Source organism: Sphaerodactylus townsendi, unplaced genomic scaffold (assembly GCF_021028975.2).
Source record: "Sphaerodactylus townsendi isolate TG3544 unplaced genomic scaffold, MPM_Stown_v2.3 scaffold_25, whole genome shotgun sequence".
Lineage (NCBI taxonomy): Eukaryota > Metazoa > Chordata > Lepidosauria > Squamata > Sphaerodactylidae > Sphaerodactylus > Sphaerodactylus townsendi.
This window is the reverse complement of record NW_025950418.1, coordinates 476,107-494,672: the sequence shown is the minus strand read 5'-3', so window position 1 is coordinate 494,672 and position 18,566 is coordinate 476,107. Positions and strand designations below refer to the sequence as shown.

The 18,566-nt window shown below is 45.6% G+C and overlaps 1 protein-coding gene across 2 annotated transcripts in view; it reads right to left on the bottom strand.

The window, feature by feature from the left end:
* Positions 1 to 17,152: 17,152 nt before the first annotated feature.
* The window catches only part of LOC125425288 (nuclear factor 7, brain-like), a 37,604-nt gene continuing 36,190 nt past the window's right edge, over positions 17,153 to 18,566 (bottom strand). The window contains exon 6 of one of the 2 annotated variants that reach the window (XM_048482889.1): positions 17,153 to 17,805. In XM_048482889.1, coding sequence (XP_048338846.1) covers positions 17,591 to 17,805 — 215 coding nt within the window. In that variant the 3' untranslated portion in view covers positions 17,153 to 17,590. Of the gene's footprint in view, positions 17,871 to 18,566 lie in introns of both variants that reach the window. The other variant, XM_048482890.1, reaches the window with a different exon arrangement.

Here is an 18,566-nt window from a genome sequence, read left to right as displayed (position 1 = left end):
ATCCCAAAGAATATTGGAGAGCAAGAGCTTTAAGCTTTGCTCAGGAGAAAGTGGTACTCTTGATCAAAATAAATCTAGTCTCTAAAGCGATGTGTAAATCTCGAGGTGGTGAGCATTTGTAGGCAAGACCTCCAAAGAGAAGCCCAAGGAAAAGATCTTTTTTTTTCAATATGTAGCCACCATTTTGAGAAGCTTCAAGAGCTCTCTCATTTCGCTAGCTTTAAGGACAAACTGTTAGGGTCTAGTGCACCGAAACAAAGCGCCTTAAAAACTTACAAAGATTACAACCCATGCCCTTGTTTCTATATAAATGTTGCCCTGATTCCAAACAAAAAAAGAACACACCATAGGGGACACAATCGCGGGGGTGCCAAAGATCTTATGGACTTAGGAAGTGGATTGGATGGCACTTCTCCAATTTCATAGGAGTTGCCATGCTTGGGTCCAGATGGGGATACCATACAAAAGGTGCTGCTGGAGCCACCTTAGCGTTGAAACACCTTCAGCAGCTGCTGGTATAAATCTACCACCATTGATGATTAAAAAAGAATTTCAGTACTACGCCAGCGGAGATAGAATTTTTTCGCAGGCTTTAAGGGTGTTATCTCTGTGTGTGGTCAGGTTGAAACTTATGATGGAATGTGCATTATGCAAGATATTTGAACAATTTAACTTGCTTCGATGTCAGCACCTTGGATAAGACCATCTTGGCGAGAGGTCCACAAAGCTTGTTGGAAAAAACCACTAATTTTAGACTTAATTGGGTTAGCATGACCAACCTGTTCGCTTCGTTTGAACAAGTATTCACCACACTTAGTCAGCATGTTTCCCTGAGACCAGATCTTGTTCTTGATAATAAAACTGCATCATCGGCATACAGGAGGGATGAAGACAGAGAGGCACACCGTTCCAGATAGGGGCAATGAAAGTTGAAACTATTCGATTCAATGTGAGGGGGGCGAGATCGTAATGCAAAAAAAAAAAGATTCTAAATAGCATGGGTGCTAATACACACACCATTGTTTTACCCTAAGAAACTGAGTATTTTTTGGGTGTTAAAAGATCTGATGAGAAACCCAGTCATTTTTTGGAGAAACCAAGATTCTCTTGTTTTTTTGTTGCTGACAGCTACCTTCTTTTAAGGAAATCAATTCGATCGTTTCCCTTTAAGCTTCAAATATTTATTGATGCATCCCCTTTTTTATTAATTGACATCTATATTCATATGGTCTAGCAACATCTTTTCATTATAATTAGATGAGATTAAAACTAGCCTTTGACATCTATATTCCCTGGTCTAGCAGCATCTTTTTCATTATAATTAGATGAGGGATTAAAAACTAGCGCTTTTTTGTTTAATTAAGTGCTGCATGATTCTCCCACTGAGATATTCTCTCCTCAGGGAAGCCAACTACGTGAAGGAATCAGTTAACACTGTAATCCTTAGGTGATTGAGCCCAACTGAATAGTTTTTTAGCGTCAGGCTCATTCATACCACGCCAGAATAATGCACTTTCAAAGCTGCTTTCAGTGCTCTTTGGAAAGCTGTCGCGGGAATAGCGAAATCACTTACCGCAAACAGTTGTGAAAGTGGTTTGAAAATGCGTGGTATTAGCGTGTCTTAGCGAGGAAGGGGCCTCAGATCAGAGGCCCCCTTTCCGCGCATAAATCTACTAATCTACAAAATTAATGCAATCTAAATCTATTTTAATCCTAAATTTCGCTGCACACATAAAATTGCAATCTAAATTTCCCCTCACTCTACCACATGGCTTTAATAACCTAAGAGAATGGGGCTTACTGCAAGTTTATGAAGAAAAAACATGTTCACAGAGTCCCGTTCTCTCGGCCGGTTCCTAAGGAAAGGTTTTGACCCTTCAAAACTAAGGAAGTTTCTGAAATTCTGCTTCTCAGAATCATTCCCTAGATTTTGCAGTTCTGCATTAAATGGTTTCCAAAGTAGAACTGATGCGTTAGGCATACTCCCATCTTTTTTATTTAAAAAAAATTGTTTAAATGTTGTACTGGCCATCTTAAGTGAAGGTGCCGGTTAAGAAAAACTAACTGAAAAGAAATCGAAAGCAATTTACAGTCTCTAGAGGTATTTGCAAAGAGATTTTGGGCCAAGCTGAAAGCCCCTGCCACCATGTGAACATAAGAACATGGAGCAAAGCCAGCTGGATCTAAGACCAGGAGTCCATCCTAGTCCAGCATCTTTCTGCTGCGCCTGTGAGTGGCCCACCAGGTGCCTTTGGGGAGCTCACATGCAGGAGGTGAGAGCAATGGCCTTCTGCTGCTGCTGTTGCTCCCAAGCATCCTGATCTCTGCTAAAGGCATTTGCAATCCTCAGATCAAGGAGGGATCAAGATTGGTAGCCAGAGATGTGAAACTTCTCCTCCATCTAGAAATCTGCTCAAAGCCCTTTTTTAAAGCTATCAGGAGTTAGTTGGCATCACCACCTCACTGTGGCAGCATATTCCAAATACCAATCTAATGCGTTACGTGAAAAAAGTTTCCTTTATTAGTCCTAATTCTTCCCCAGCATTTTCAATGAATGCCCCTGGTTCTAGTATTGTGAGAAGAGGAAAATTTCTCTCTGTCAGCATTTTCTACCCTGCAGTAAAGTTAGTTATACAGAGTGGTTTGGGGGGCAGTGATATTTGGGGTGTGATGTCTGCCCTATGTCACTTCTGCAGGAGACCTAGGGCCTTTCCCCACTTACCTTAAGCTCTCTAGCGTATATATCTCTCCTCAAGTAGCGGGGAGTCTCCGGCGACTCCCATGACAGAGGCTGCCCGACAAGCGCTAACGCAGCATACGGCCGCTGCCTTTCTGTCGCGCCCTCAGCTTCTGTAACATCTCTCTGAAGCTCTTATGCTTCGCCGCCTTTTGATGACCCAGCGCCCAGGCGCAGGCTGGCGGGATAAGTGATGGGGGCAGCCGACGCGCCAGGAGGATACCTGTGGCAGCTGAAACTGTAGCGCAACATAGAGAGGATCATGGTGAGTGGGGAAAGCGCCCTAGTGAAAGTGACTTACACAAGGTAGCTGTAGTAATTCCACTTGGAAAGCCATAGATTTGGAGATTCCTAGAAAAGAGGGAAGAAGAGTTGGTTTTAAATACCAAGAAGCTTTCTCTACTCGCCATAAGGGATCTCAAAGCTGCTTATAATCACCTTATCTCCCCGCGCCGCGGCCCCCCCCCCCCCCCCCGTCCCCACAGCAAGCACCTTGTGGAGTAAGGTGGGGCTGAGAGAGATTCTGAGAGAAGATGGCGACTCTGTGACTGTGATACGGTTATCAAACAGGAAGAGCTTTATGTGGAAGAGCTGTGAGGGAATCAAATCCGGTTCTCCAGATCATGCCGTCTTTGTTGCTCATGTGGAAGGAAGTGAGAAGGAATCAAATCCAGGTTCCTTGGATTAGAGTCTTATGCCACTCATGTGAGGAAATAGGGGAATCAAACCAGGTTTCCCAGATTGGAGCTCTTACCAATGCTTCTGACCACTGCACAACCCTGGCATCTAATATGTCACTTTCTGGATTTCCCCATGAGTGTCGTAGCTGGTAGTCGCTGCCAAGGCCTTCTCTACTGTCATGTCTCAAAGCAGTGATGGATGACTACTGGCACTGGAATTGGGCCACTGGAAGGAAGAGCTCCTGCCATAAGTGGGAAGCCCCAGTCTGCTGTACAAAGGAAGCCTCTTCTCTGCTCCTAAGCTCCGGTTTAGCTCTGGGACTGCATTTTTCCTGAACATAGAAACATTTGTATTATTTGTATTATTTGTATTTGTATTATTTGTATTTGTATTATTTATTTACATCAGAGGGACTAACAGTGCAAGTATTCCAGTGCTACGTGCAGCTCCGTGTTGAGGGCAAATAAATCTCCTGAAAACCGAATCACTTTCATGTTCCAGTTCCTGAGTAAGAATCAGAAATTTGCTTCATATTTTTACATTTCTCAAGAACTGCTATGCAAGAAAGGCCTGTCACCCTCTTGGAATTAAAGCCACAAACCCCATCTCTCAGTCAACTGGCTAAAGAGATGGTTTTGATATCTTGGTGTCCTCGCGAAGTAATGGTGAATGCAGCTTAAATGAGGCATTGAGTTATTTTAGTTCCCATGATGCTTAGCTGAGGAACAAACGTGATTTCACAAAATCTGCAGATGGAAATCAGTGTTTGTTTTCAAATGAAAATATCCGGGGGGGGGGGGGGAGGGGAGGGCTGACCTGGGCTGTAGCATGGAAGTGAAAGAAGAGAGGAGGGTTGAACACTTTTCACTGTGCTATTTTGCCAATCTCAATATCCCCCCCAAAAGCAGAGGAGATAAAGCGAATTCACATCAGGGAAGCAGCATGAGGAAAAGGCCTCACTCTCCATGATTGTTTACCTTTTAAAAAAAAATAATAGTGGGAAGATCCAGCATTATTTCTAGTTTTGACCTAGGCATGGAGGTGTCAGAAGCTCAGGAGTCCTCCAGGTGTTCATGGACCCTACCACGATTCCCATCCAGTCCCTTGCCAGCGAGGGGCCAATTGGCCAAGCTAAGCCCGGTGGCTGCTGGAAGAATGGTGAGATCCATGAATTTATCTGGAAAGACTAATTTAAGGCATATAACCTAGTCTAAGAACTCTCTTCCATCAAAATGGTGGTGATCATTAGATGCATCCTCTGGGGCTATTTAAAACTATGAACCTCACTTGCCTCCCACTTCTTAATGGTTCTGATGCACGAATACATCTCTGATTTTGCAGTTAGGAGGATCACGGCCAATAAAAACTTGTGAGGTTGCCCCAAATTTCTTTCTCTTACGCACAATCTACAGAGGTGGAGGTTTTCTTCTCACTTGTAGAATGTAGCATCTGAAGGAAATAATAAGAGTAGTTGTTGTTCTCCCACAAAGGATAAACAAGCATAACAGAAACTGAGGAAAATTGCTGAGGTCAATTTGGAAAGGAAAAGTGCAACAAATCGACTGAGTCAACTTTATATTTGTGAATATTCTTCAGAAAAGGCAAATTTGGGTTCAGAACGTATTACCCAGTTTTGAATGTGAGAAATTTTGTTTCAGTTCCAGGACCTATCTTAGGTTAATTTTTGATATCATATAGCTGGACACATCACAGTGGCCTTTTCTCCATGCACAGCTAACCACAGATTTTCCCAGTGGTCAAACCTTGTGTCTTGGTAATGTTTTCTGTGAAATCCATTCTACCCAGACCTCCCTTTTCTCCCCACATACCTGCGAGATTTTTTTTTGGTGAGGACAGAGAATATGGCTACGCAAGCTGAGAATGGAAGCTTAGAAAACAACTCCGGGACCAGGAGGAACAGAAACATGTAGCCTCCCCCCCACACACACACACACAGAGACAATCGTTATTGCAGCAAACCATGATTACATGTAGTGATTACTCCTACTACTCTTTTGAATTCCCCCGTGTCTCAGGGTTCTATTACTGATGCAATTGCCCTCGGCGTCAAAATCGCCCTCAGCCCTAATATCACATCACTAGTTCGATACGAAATTAACAAAGCTGATCCACTCAACCCTGATTCTTTGTGTCTCTGCCTGAATGCTAACACTGCATGTACTAGTTGAAATTGAAAAAGCTGATCCAATCCATTCTGTTTCTTTGTATCTCTGTCTCAACATCACCTTGTTAGTTCATTATGTCAGAGAGAAAACAATTTTAAAAATCTCTTCAGAAACTGAGGACGAGGGGAGGAGAAAATAGATGAATGAACCAATATTGCTAAGACAATAAGAATTTATTTCAGTGTATGCAGTGAAAGAAATCAGTCAGAAAGGCAGTTGAGCCTTTGAATAAACAAGGAATAAAAGGATTCTTAAAGGAATGAAAGGAGATAGTAGGTTTATCTGTGTTAACTGTGGAAAGGGTGGAGCATGTACCTAGGCCAAACCCATTATATATTTTTGAGTAAAGAAGTTGGAAGAACTGGATCAAATTGAGGTGACAAGAGATGAAGTTCTAGGCCCACTGGGGAAATTAAAAATCAGTAAATCACTGGGGAAATTAAAAACCAGGGTTCTTAGAGAACACAAATATTGTTGATCTACTAATCTGTATATATAATTTGGCACTAAAATCAGCCACTGTACCATAAAACTAGGGGGCAGCAAAGGTTACACTGATCTTTAAAAATTTGTATAGAGGACAATAAGGAAATTACAGGCCAGTAAATCTTATGAAACACTGGTCTAGCCAGCTGGAAATTTCTGAATTAGTTCTTTGGTTGGAATGACACATTCCAGCTGGGTTTTTTTCCAGTTCTCCAAGTGCAAACAACCTTTTAAAATCTTGGGGTCTTTAGCTACAGGTATCACTCCAGAGTCGAGAAGGTAAGCATCACTGAATTAATAATAATCTTCATCACTGATTCCATCATCTTCATAACAATTTTCATCTTCATAACCATTCTCATCTTCTTCAATGCTATTTTCATCTTCTTTGTCATCAATATAATCTTCCACTGCTGGGTGACCCTCCTTGGCTCTGTGAACAATATATATATTACGTTACCAGAGATATATCTTTCTGTATTATACGCATCCTGTCAGTTACTGTGAATAAAGGGTATTGCTCAGCTGTAAGATGGGGCTGATCAGTGACAAGCTTGAAGTCAATAATTGTAACTGATGGGTGGGTGGCAATCCACCTCTGTAGTCCTCACTAGGAACTTGCTGTGCAACCCTAAATCTGGTGGTTGAAGAAGAAGAAGAAGAAGAGTTTGGATTTATATCCCCCCTTTCTCTCCTGAGGAGACTCAAAGGGGCTTACAATCTCCTTGCCCTTCCCCCCTCACAACAAACACCCTATGGCCGTGGTGGCGAACCTTTGGCACTCCAGATGTTATGCACTACAATTCCCATCAGCCCCTTCCAACATGGCCAATTGGCCATGCTGGAAGGGGCTGATGGGAATTGTAGTCCATAACATCTGGAGTGCCAAAGGTTCGCCACCACTGCCCTATGAGGTGGGTGGGACTGAGAGAGCTCCGAGAAGCTGTGACTAGCCCAAGGTCACCCAGCTGGCGTGTGTGGGAGTGCACAGGCTAATCTGAATTCCCCAGATAAGCCTCCACAGCTCAGGTGGCAGAGCTGGGAATCAAACCCGGTTCCTCCAGATTAGATACACGAGCTCTTAACCTCCTACGCCACTGCTGCTGGTTGGGTGAAAGGGCTCTGAATGTGGCACGATCCCACTGCCAGCATAGTTGCTACTCCAGTTTTGACTTCCAAATGCATTTCCCTATGGCTGGACCATACCCCACAGTTTCAACAATGCAGAGAAAAAGAGGAAGGGGAAGGTAAGAGAAGAAAGGATAAATGTGAGATGCAATCAGAGCCTTTTTCAGTTGAGGACAAAAAGGGTACTGGCTGAAAGATTTAAGTAAGGAAGAAGGTCTTGAGACGGAAACAATGGGTGCAAGTGTAGGATACTTCCACAAAAGACTTACCGTTCCATCAGCTCCTTGAAGCCCTGCATGAAAGAGTCAGATTTTAATAGATTTACAACATTTTCCTGTGACACTTTCAAGAGGAAGAGTTTGGATTTATACCCACTTTCTCTCCTGCAAGGAGACTCAAAGGGGCTTGCAAACTCCTTTCACTTCCTATCCCCATCTGCTCTTAACCACTACACCACTGCACCTCACACAGGTTGATGCACAGAATTTATCAATACAACTATTAGAACAACGAATTAGTTAAATATGTCAACATTTTCTTTAAGTCTTACCCAGATGGAAAATCTCATTACATAGTTCCAAGCCCTTTCCCATTCTTCTAAGCTCATTGTAGGACCAATATTTTCCTCCCAATGGATTACAGTGATGGCGAACCTTTTCAAGACCGAGTGCCCAAATTGCAACCCAAAACCCACTTATTTATTGCAAAGTGCCAACACGGCAATTTAACCTGAATATTGAGGTTTTAGTTTAGGAAAAACGGTTGGCTCCGAGGCGTGCATTATTCAGGATTAAGCTTGGTGGTAGTCAGTGGCTTTGCTTTGAAGCAACCGTGCAACTCTTCCAATGGGTGAATCATGACCCTAGGAGGGTTTACTCAGAAGCAAGCCCCATTGCCATCAACCAAGCTTACTCCCAGGTAAAGGATCATGCTTTTGTTCTTTGCATGAAAAATCAGTGAGGTTTAACAGCGCTTAACAGGGTTACCAACACTGCTTCCCCAAACCTAGGTCTTAGGTTTAATGCTAATAATCAAACCCAGCGGCCCAGGCCAGCCTAGGTGTGTGGGGGGGGCACTCTGTTTGCACGTGCCCACAGAGAGGGCTCTGAGTGCCACCTCTGGCACCCGTGCCATAGGTTCGCCACCACTGGATTAGAACTTATTTTATTATTTCTAGTTGAGCGTAAAAATCCATCAACCACTTATCCATAAATTTAATCAAATGAGCATCCTTCTGACGGTATTTTTCCCCCTTGCTGACTTCTATCAGCAAACTGATAATTCTTCATATCTATCTTCCATCTCTCCGTCAACTGTAGATATACAAACCAATTGCGCTTAATAATCCTTCCTACCATTATTTCTTCCCTATTCTTTATTTTGAGCCTCCTCAACATCAGTAAACATGAGTACTGATTGTTTTCCAATATGTTGATTTAAGTACTCAATGATGTCCACCACATGTCTAACACTGTCTCATGACTCCAATTATTATTACTTTTTGCAACGATGTCAGAAATAATAGAAGCCCAACAAGAATGCAAGAATGTGAACAAGAAATATAGGAACACTAGCAGTAAAAGCCCAAGCTGGGAGGGGGAGGGGGGATGCAATGGGCTCTAGGAAACATCCCCCACTCCCCACAATGATATAAACTATTGATGTGCTTTTGGACAGCAGCGGCAGGGGCATCACGGGGCTGGCAGATGTGTCTTGGGCCTGGCATTAGCATCACAGGGCTGGCAGGGGCATCTCGAGCCTGGTAGCACCTCGCAGACCAGGCAGTGGTCGGGCGGCCAGCTGGGTTGTCAGGCGCCTCACCAGACCGGCTTTAACAAGAGTGGGGAAAGGTAGGTGTTGCTGGGGGGAGGGGACAGGAAGAAAGCGTGGGAAAATTGGCCAATCCCCATGCAGGACTCAAAGAGCTTTGTCCCCAGTGAGTTCTGCACGGGGGTTTGTTGATGGTTAATTGTCACGATGTTCCATCTCTTAGTATTTTATGGTTTAGGATTTCTCCATACTGACTAGCAGCAATGTGACATTGTCAGGGCCTTAGGACTGGGCTATACGTGAAAATGGAGCAGCAGGCATAATATATTAGATCCACCCATTGTTACTTGGTGAAGCACTTTTTGTGCCATCTTCTCTTCCCAGACACCACTTCCTTCTATCCCACTTGTGGCCAAAAATCCTCTATGTCATACTGTTTTGACCAATGGGGTTTCTCCCCCAGAGTTCTGTGGATTGTCCTTTGGAAACAAACCTTCTCAGTAATTTTTGAACACAAATCTCACCTTAAGAAAGACAACACGGTCTGTTTTTTCCACTGTGACCTTCACAGTGGTCTCAGTATGGAAATATGTGTCTTCTTGCAGAGCGGTTAAGGAGTCATCCATATCCTTCATGTTTCCCTGTGGAGAAATTGTCTATATTACCCTGTTTCCCCGAATATCAGACATTCCCTGAAAATAAGACGTAGTAGAGGTTTTGCTGAAGTGCGAAATATAAGGCATCCCCCGAAAGTAAGATGTAGCAAAGTTTTTGTTTGGAAGCATGCCCGACGAACAGAACACAGAAAAATAAGACATCCCCTGAAAATAAGACATAGCGCATCTTTGGGAGCAAAAATTAATATAAGACACTGTCTTATTTTCGGGGAAACACGGTAGCTTAACTGAAACCATTTTGGTTGTAAGTTTTTCCATGAAATGGTTCTCAAAATATACCGCCCTTTGGGGGAGGGCGGTATAAAAGTGGAATAAATAATAATAATAATAATAATAAAATAATTGCCTATCTTTGGATTCCTCCCAGCTCTTCCACCCTGATACCGAGTAGCAGTTAGCTGAAGGTCACAGCCAGGCTGCGGGGTCGAAACTTCAATAAACCCTTTCAAGTCCAGCATCTGATAACAATGATGAATCTCACCAACCGTCCCTGCTAATTGGCACCAACCCTTGATTGGTTTGCTTAGATCACCTGACCTGTAGTGTTTTTTTTTTGCTACAATTGTCTTTTAATATTGTACCAGTTTTTTTTAATTTTTTTATTGTATCATTTGAATTTTACAGTTTATATTATTTTCCTTCTTCATACATTTTCAAACGATACTTTTTCCCCCTTTTCTCCCTCCCCCCATTACTTCTTCTTCATAGTTTTGTCACACAAACAGCAGTAAGTTCATTCTCTGTAGCCTCTTCTCCCAATAGTGTACCAGTTAATCCTTTTCCCGCCTGTAGTTGCAGACATTATTATCATGTCAGTTTTGCTTGCTAGAGCTTTTTGATTATAATTTTTCTGCTTGTTGGAGCTGACAGCTATGCTAGCATGGATATGTTTTATATACTGATTTTATTTGGTTCTGTTATTTTGATGTTACTGGCTCTTATGCAATTGATTACATGTGCTTTATGCCAGTGTACTATAGTTTGTTGAATAAGTGCTGCGTTCAATAAACTTCAAAAAATGTTTAAAATTCTTTTTTTGCCTCTGAGTCGTGTGTGCCTCCAAAATTCTAACCCACGTTGAGAGGTGGCTGGTAAGCTGTACCTCTATATCCCCCCCCCCCCTTAACCTTTTCTACCAGCCCCTTAATGTCTTCTTTCTTGTGCAAGATCTGGTAGAGAACCTCTTCGGAAATGTGATCCAAGAGGTCTTCAGCAAAGTTCTGCAAGTGGGGGAACATCCAAACCACCAGGAAATGAAGAATTACCAGGGATGAGAAAGAAAACATTGTACGCTATCAAGAGTAGAATTAAAAAAAAAGAATACACAATTGAAATGTCCAATTAAGTGAAGCTTTGAGATTTTATTTGGACTTTTCATGGCAGATTTAATAAGCAAGATAAGGCTAAAAGATTGTGCCCATGTAACGATGGCTCAGTTGAATCTCTGGCCCACCAATTACTACACTGTCTCAGATTCAAGGAAATCAGATCCCAGTATGTGAATCTCACTCCTTTACATTTACCCCATCTCCCCAATTTAATTAGATTACACTACTTGTTGGACAACCCTGATCCTTCTCTCTGTATGATAGTGGCAGACTTTCTCCTGGAAATTACTAAACGCCAATAGATTTCCTTCGACCTAACATTTATTTCCAGTATTGTATATGCTTTTTAATCCGTTTTTTAATTATTGTTGTACTGTTGTCTATGCCAATAAAGGCTTGCTTCTCATTGTATTTGGACTTTAATGGCATATATTTCACACCCTTTGAAACAGACTCATGACACAGAGTGATTGGGTGGGATCGTTCAGAAAGGGTTTGGATCACTACATGTGCTTCTTTCTTTATTGCTGTCAAGTCACAGCTGACCTATGGCAACCTATGGGTTGAAAACAGTGGTAGGATTCAAATAATTTAATAGCTGGTTGTTTACAAGCACCATTTTAACAACCATCTTCCATCCTCTGATAGATCTTGCACCTGCAATCCTGGTCTTGAAGAAACCGTCCATCATGTTCTATTAGATTGCCCTTTATATGCTGTAGAGCGGGAAAGGCTACTTAATCCTCTCTTAGCTGATCTAGGCAACACTACAAAACTTTGTTCTTGTTAGACAGCAACTCAACCGTTACCATCGAACAAACTGCTAGATTCTTGGGTGTTGTCATCACTGAACGTTCCCAAATGCTTAGCAGACTCAATCCCAATTCAGTGGCTTAATATTCCAGCTCTCATGATGCTTGTTTTTTTTTAAACTTTTTTTACCAGCCAATTTTAATTTCCATTGTATAATTTATATATATGCCATTAAAGGTATCATCATCATCACCATCATCATCATCACCCGGTTCTGCTGAAGTGGTGCAAACCTGCTGAATCCCACCACTGAATCCCACCACCTATGGGTTTTCAGGGCAAGAGATTTCACAGGTTGTTTACCTCTGCCTTCCCCCCTTCACTGTACCGTTGGGACTTCCTTGATGGTCTCCCATCCACATACAAACCAGGGCTGACCCTGCTTAACTTCTGAGATCTGAAAAAAGCTGGCTACGTTGGCCTCCCCAGGTTGAGCCTATTTGTATCATCGGGCTATTTAAAAATCTCAGGAAAGAAGTCAGCAATGTTCATTTCCTGCAAGTGTTTGGAAGCACACATGCAGATGTAAAGGTTTCGCCCAGGGGTCTGCAACCTGCAGCTCTCCAGATGTTCATGGACTACAAATCCCATCAGCCCCTGCCAGCATGGCTAATTGGCCATGCTGGCAGGGCCCAATGGGAATTGGAGTCCATGAACATCTGGAGAGACGCAGGTTGCAGACCCCTGGTTTAGCCCATGAGTGATTATTCCTCTCTCTTGTGGGATAGCATCAAGTATAAAAACGGAACCATGACAAATGTTTTTCAACACCAATTCCCTTGCAATTTACTCCTCTGTCTGCGGGGAAAGCCGGGGAATCCCATCCCTTGCTGCTGAATTGTCTTTGCCCCAAATTTCTCTGGTTTTTAAGGTTTTTGTTTTACCTTCAGTGTTGCAATTTCCTTCTGCTGATCAGTTCCATCCTTAGTTGCCATCTTCACAAAACTCCTCCAGAGGCTTAAGGTATGTTTTCAGTTTTCGCTGTGTAGCAGAGAAACCCACGAGTGTCTGGCCACAGCTCCCAACTCTGCTGGCGCTTCCAGTCCAAGGGACTTCAGTCTGCAGCCTTGGGAGGGGGAGGGGAGAGTCGGGATGGAAAGTTACTTTCACTCTGCCTAGAGAACCAGGTAGGGGTGTCCGGGCCAGATGGCCGCCTTATCGCACTTTGCCTGGCCTTGGAGCTGTCTCACACTTTCTCTGTCTTTGCTTTGTAGTTTGGGAAAGCGCGGGAAGATGGGAGGGGGAGTGAGTTGCTGGGGTTTGATATAGAGCGGTTTGGAAAAGACAATTTCAGAATTGTATTGTTGAAGTCTTTCACGGCTGGATTCAACTGATTGTGGTGGGTTTTCCGGGCTGTGTGGCCGTGGTCTGGTGGATCTTATTCCTAATGTTTCGCCTGCATCTGTGGCTGGCACCTTCAGAGGTGTATCACAGAGGGAAGTCTGTTATAGTGTATATAGTGTACACCTCTGAAGATGCCAGTCACAGATGCAGACAAAACGTTAGGAACAAGATCCACCAGACCACAGCCACACAGCCCGGAAAACCCACCACAACCTATTTCAGAATTGGCTTCTCTTTTGCTGGTCACTGATGTTTGCCAATAAAACCTTTTGAACTAATAGTTAAGAAGAAGAAGAAGAAGAAGAAGAAGAAGAAGAAGAAGAAGAAGAAGAAGAAGAAGAAGAAGAAGAAGAAGAAGAAGAAGAAGATCTCCCCTTTCTCTCCTGCAGTAGACTCAAAGGGGCTTACAATCTCCTTGCCCTTCCCCCCTCACAACAAACACCCTGTGAGGTGGGTGGGGCTGAGAGAGCTCCGAGAAGCTGTGACTAGCCCAAGGTCACCCAGCTGGCATGTGTGGGAGTGTACAGGCTAATCTGAATTCCCCAGATAAGCCTCCACAGCTCAGGCGGCAGAGCGGGGAATCAAACCCGGTTCCTCCAGATTAGATACACGAGCTCTTAACCTCCTACGCCACTGCTGCTCCACAGTTACAGAGTCTTATTGAGTCAAAGATCCAGGGCTTGACATCACGCTGGTGGGGTCGGGGTGTTCCCAGGGGTGGAGCTGACCTTAGTCAGCTTCCGCTGCCCGTTCAACCCCCTTGCGCTGGCGGGCCCAGCTTTGGAGATCTCTGCTTTCCCTTATGGAGGATTTAAAGGGTTTTTTAAAAAACTTTCTAGGCTCCCTGGACTGCAGGAAAGCCCTTTGGAGGGGACGGAGCAGCCCAGTCTTGGACACTGAGGAAAGAGGAAGGAAAAGGTTAGAAAAAAATGGGTGAAATAACAGGGACTGGAAATGTCAGGAAACAGGGGAACTTGGCCTATGGGAACAGGAACTGTTATGAGAGATGCCAATACTGGAAAAGGTTTAGATCAGAGGTGGGATCCAGCAGGTTCTCACAGGTTCCCGAGAGTAGGTTACTAATTATTTGTGTGTGCCGAGAGGGGGTTACTTTGGTGATTTTGCCACATGATTTTGGCCTTAGTTACGCCCCTCCTCTCAGCAGTAGCGCACAGAACTTGAAGCAGTCTAGCAGGAGGTGCACCAGCGTGCGTGGCAGCCTGCACCTGCGTGCATTCGTTTCCCGCCCAAGGACTGGCGCAGCGCCTGCATCCTTGCCACTGCCCCGCCCCCGGAATGCCCGGCCCCGCCCGTCGTGCCCCGCCCAGCCCCATTGGCGCTACGCCACAGTTTGAATCCCACCATCATGGGAACCTGTTACTAAAATTTTTGGATCCCACCACTGGTTTAGATGCATAAAAAAATATTTGTTTAATATTTCTAAAGCACCTTCTCTCACTCCAGAAGGGGTATAAAACAGTTTGGAAAAACAGCTTTCAAGTTTGTTTGTTTGTTTTTAAAAGCACACCTAAAACTGGATTCCAGCTTGGTCAAAAGCACTTTTTAAAAGTACAATTTCCTAGCAGATCTTTTTTAAAAGAGAAAAACGGGAGCATGCTTATGTTCGCATCCTCCACATTCTCTCTCCCTCTCATTTGCAATTACCGGAGAGCAAAAGCAGGGCTTCACCCCATACCTTTACATATAGAAAGGAAGTGCTGTGCAGATCCATCTTCTTTTCTCTTTTGATTGCTGCCCCAAGAAAACGTGACACATTTTTATCTTGAAAGAATGAGGAGTACTTTACTGACCAAGTGTCAAGGGACACAGAAACACCATTCTTGGACTCCCGTCCCCCAGTTTGCTGAGGCTCAAAGTGAACATAATTGCAAACTATCCTTTGCACCCATTAGTTACAAAAGCCTTGTGCTGAAATCAATGCTGAGTGTTCACGTGCAATGAGGGTTGCCAACAGCCGGGAGAAAAAGGCGCCCTGCCCCTTTAACAGAAACTTAACATGTTGAAAGGGGCAGTTTAAGCTTTTCATGGCCTGGAGGACAATATCACCACTTGGAAAATAACATTGCATTCAGCGTCTCTTAAAGGGACAAGACTCTTGGGGGGAAACCCTAGTGGTAACCCTGAACTACTATAGAAAATGCACAGAATTTAGCACCAGCGTCTACAGCAGCGATTTCCAACCAGGGTTCCATTGTACCCTGAGGTGCCGTGAGCATGTCCCAGGGGTACCACGGCAATGCTACCGGCCCCCCTCACTTTTACAGTGTCTCCCACCGGCACCAGCAAGGGTATGGAGCTGGCCCAGGGGGCAGGGCCTGCAGCAAGGTCAGCAGCCACTTCCTACCCACCCGCGCCCCCCATGCTTCCCTTTACCCTCGGAGTACCATGGGATATGAAGAGTGAGGTCAAGGGTACCGTGACATTGAAAAGGTTGGAAAACACTGGTCTACAGTATTCCTCCCACCTCCTTCTATTTTTTAAACGTGAAGACTGATGAAAAATTCTGGGGCCATGGGAACTTTTGCAGACTGTTTAGCGCCTTGCAGACTGAGCCTGAGATAAAAGCATTGCAGTAGCTTTGGGTATGCAATGCAAAGACAGTCCTGGCCTATTGCACTCCTTACTACACTCCAGCCTCTTCCTCCCTCTTCCATTCCTCCCTCTTCCGACGGTGCAGCGTTCTTGGTGGGCAAGAAGTTGTGACTGCAGTGATCAGGAAGGTCCCAACAGATGACACAAATGGGCTCCACGTCCTGGGTGCAGAAGAGCTTCAGCGGCTCGTTGTGGGCCTCGCAGAAGTGCCGCTGCCTAGCTCTGCTCCCTGGCAGGGGCGCCCAGCCGGTTTTGTCGCTGCAGACCTTCTCAGCCAAATTGCCCAAGACCCTGTTGCATTGCAGCCAGGGGCAGAGTTACAAGGGGACCTTGGGGTGCATTGCACCAGGCACGCGTATTTTTGTATTTTTCATGTTGTTCAGTTTTTGGCCTGCAGGGGGCACAGTTTTTAGGCTAGTAGCAACACCAAAATTTCAGGGAGTTTTTGGGGGCGTAGCTAGGGAACCAGAGGCGTGGCTAGGGAAAATGGAGCCCAGTGCAAAAACTGAGTTTTGCTCCCCCCCATGTTTGTTTGTGTTTTTTGTATTTTTTAAGTGTTTTTTCAGTTTTTGGCCTGCAGGGGGCGCAGTTTTTAGGCAAGCAGCATCAACATTTCAGGATATCTTTAGGAGACTCTCCTGATGATACTACCCAAGTTAGGTGAAGCTTGGTTCAGGGGGTCCAAACTTATGGACTCCCAAAGGGGGTGCCCCATCCCCCATTGTTTCCAATGGGAGCTAATAGGAGATGGGGGCTACATTCAAGAGAATGTGCAGAAGTTGGTGACCCCAGTGAATTGGTGTTTGAATGGTCATTGCAAATCTAAATGCACAGAACAAGGGGGGTGGCAATAAATGGCCTATAAAGGCCCTTCCAACTACTGGCCTTATTTGTAGCTGCTATGATCCCAGTAGTAGCCCACCTGTTTCATCCAATGGACAAGTAGAAGGTTGATATTGCTATTTCAATGTACCACTCTTTATTTCCTTGGTTTAGAACTGCAAAGAATTTAATCAGTTTTCCTTTCCAAAAGGATTCATCCTATCCAAAGGAATGTTACGATTCTTTAAAGTACTAACTATTCAGTTGCTTCTCTACATGTCAACACTTCAGACTTGTGTTTTAAAATGAGCCAAATTGAAAAGGGTGCAATAATTCTGTAGAGAAAATGCACGCATATTTATCCGGCTCCTAGGCAAGGCCAAACTGACAGTGAGAACCTTGGCTCATTCCACACATGCAGAATAATGCACTTTCAAACTGCTTTCAGTGCTCTTTGAAGCTGTGCGGAATAGCAAAATCCACTTTCAAACAGTTGTGAAAGTGGTTTGAAAACGCATTATTTTGCGTGTGCGGAAGGGGTCCTTGAAACAAAGTACTCATGGACAGTTTGTTTCACATGTGATACTTTATTTAACATTTTGAAAGAAAAAAATGTTATGCAGACCCACAGAGTCTTCCCTTAGTGCCTGTAACATTTTAACTGCATAGAAGACACCATCGCCAATAGAAGACTATCAAAACCAGTTGTAGACATCTAACTCCCAATGATGACTTTCTATTGACTTTCCCTGCATAACATTGAAAATAAAGCTCAATTACCCTTAAACGGGGTTACAAAAAACCGAAACAAAAATCCTCAAAGGGAATCCTTGAGTAAAGCAAAGGACTTTTCAAAGGGAGTCCTTGAGTAAATTTAATTTTCTAGCTTTCCTTGGTGATCCTCTTGGCAGCACCAGAGTCACCTGTTTGACACTAGGATATAGTTTGCTATAAACAAAAAGGTACCCATTATCAACAGCCCTTTACTGTCCAGGGGGAAAAAAATTAATGAATTTTCCTGGGTTTGATACGCTCCAACATTTTTTTCCAGGACTTAAAGTCCAGTGATTCTTTAAAGTCCTGAAGAACTGGCTCTGCAGGAACCACCCTATAAAAATCACGATTGGTCTCATTTGGTTTACAATCCTCGTTGTCTTCACAGTCACTCTCTTCGCCTTGTTCCTCACCACTGCCATCTTTATCAGACTTCTTTTCTGCTTCTTCATCAGATTTCCCCTCAGTTTCGTCATCTTCTTCTACCTCTTCTTGGTGATCCTTCCTGACTCTGGGAACAGAATCAACAAAGGTGTAGCAGGAGGTTTGTCATAAGTGTAGGAAAAGGAGTGGGAAGAGACTCTCGGAAAAATAGGATTGTGCTGTTGGGGGTCCCCCCCCACCCCCCCCCCCCCCCACCCCCCCCCCCCCCCACCCCCCCCCCCCCCCACCCCCCCCCCCCCCCACCCCCCCCCCCCCCCACCCCCCCCCCCCCCCACCCCCCCCCCCCCCCACCCCCCCCCCCCCCCACCCCCCCCCCCCCCCACCCCCCCCCCCCCCCACCCCCCCCCCCCCCCACCCCCCCCCCCCCCCACCCCCCCCCCCCCCCACCCCCCCCCCCCCCCACCCCCCCCCCCCCCCACCCCCCCCCCCCCCCACCCCCCCCCCCCCCCACCCCCCCCCCCCCCCACCCCCCCCCCCCCCCACCCCCCCCCCCCCCCACCCCCCCCCCCCCCCACCCCCCCCCCCCCCCACCCCCCCCCCCCCCCACCCCCCCCCCCCCCCACCCCCCCCCCCCCCCACCCCCCCCCCCCCCCACCCCCCCCCCCCCCCACCCCCCCCCCCCCCCACCCCCCCCCCCCCCCACCCCCCCCCCCCCCCACCCCCCCCCCCCCCCACCCCCCCCCCCCCCCACCCCCCCCCCCCCCCACCCCCCCCCCCCCCCACCCCCCCCCCCCCCCACCCCCCCCCCCCCCCACCCCCCCCC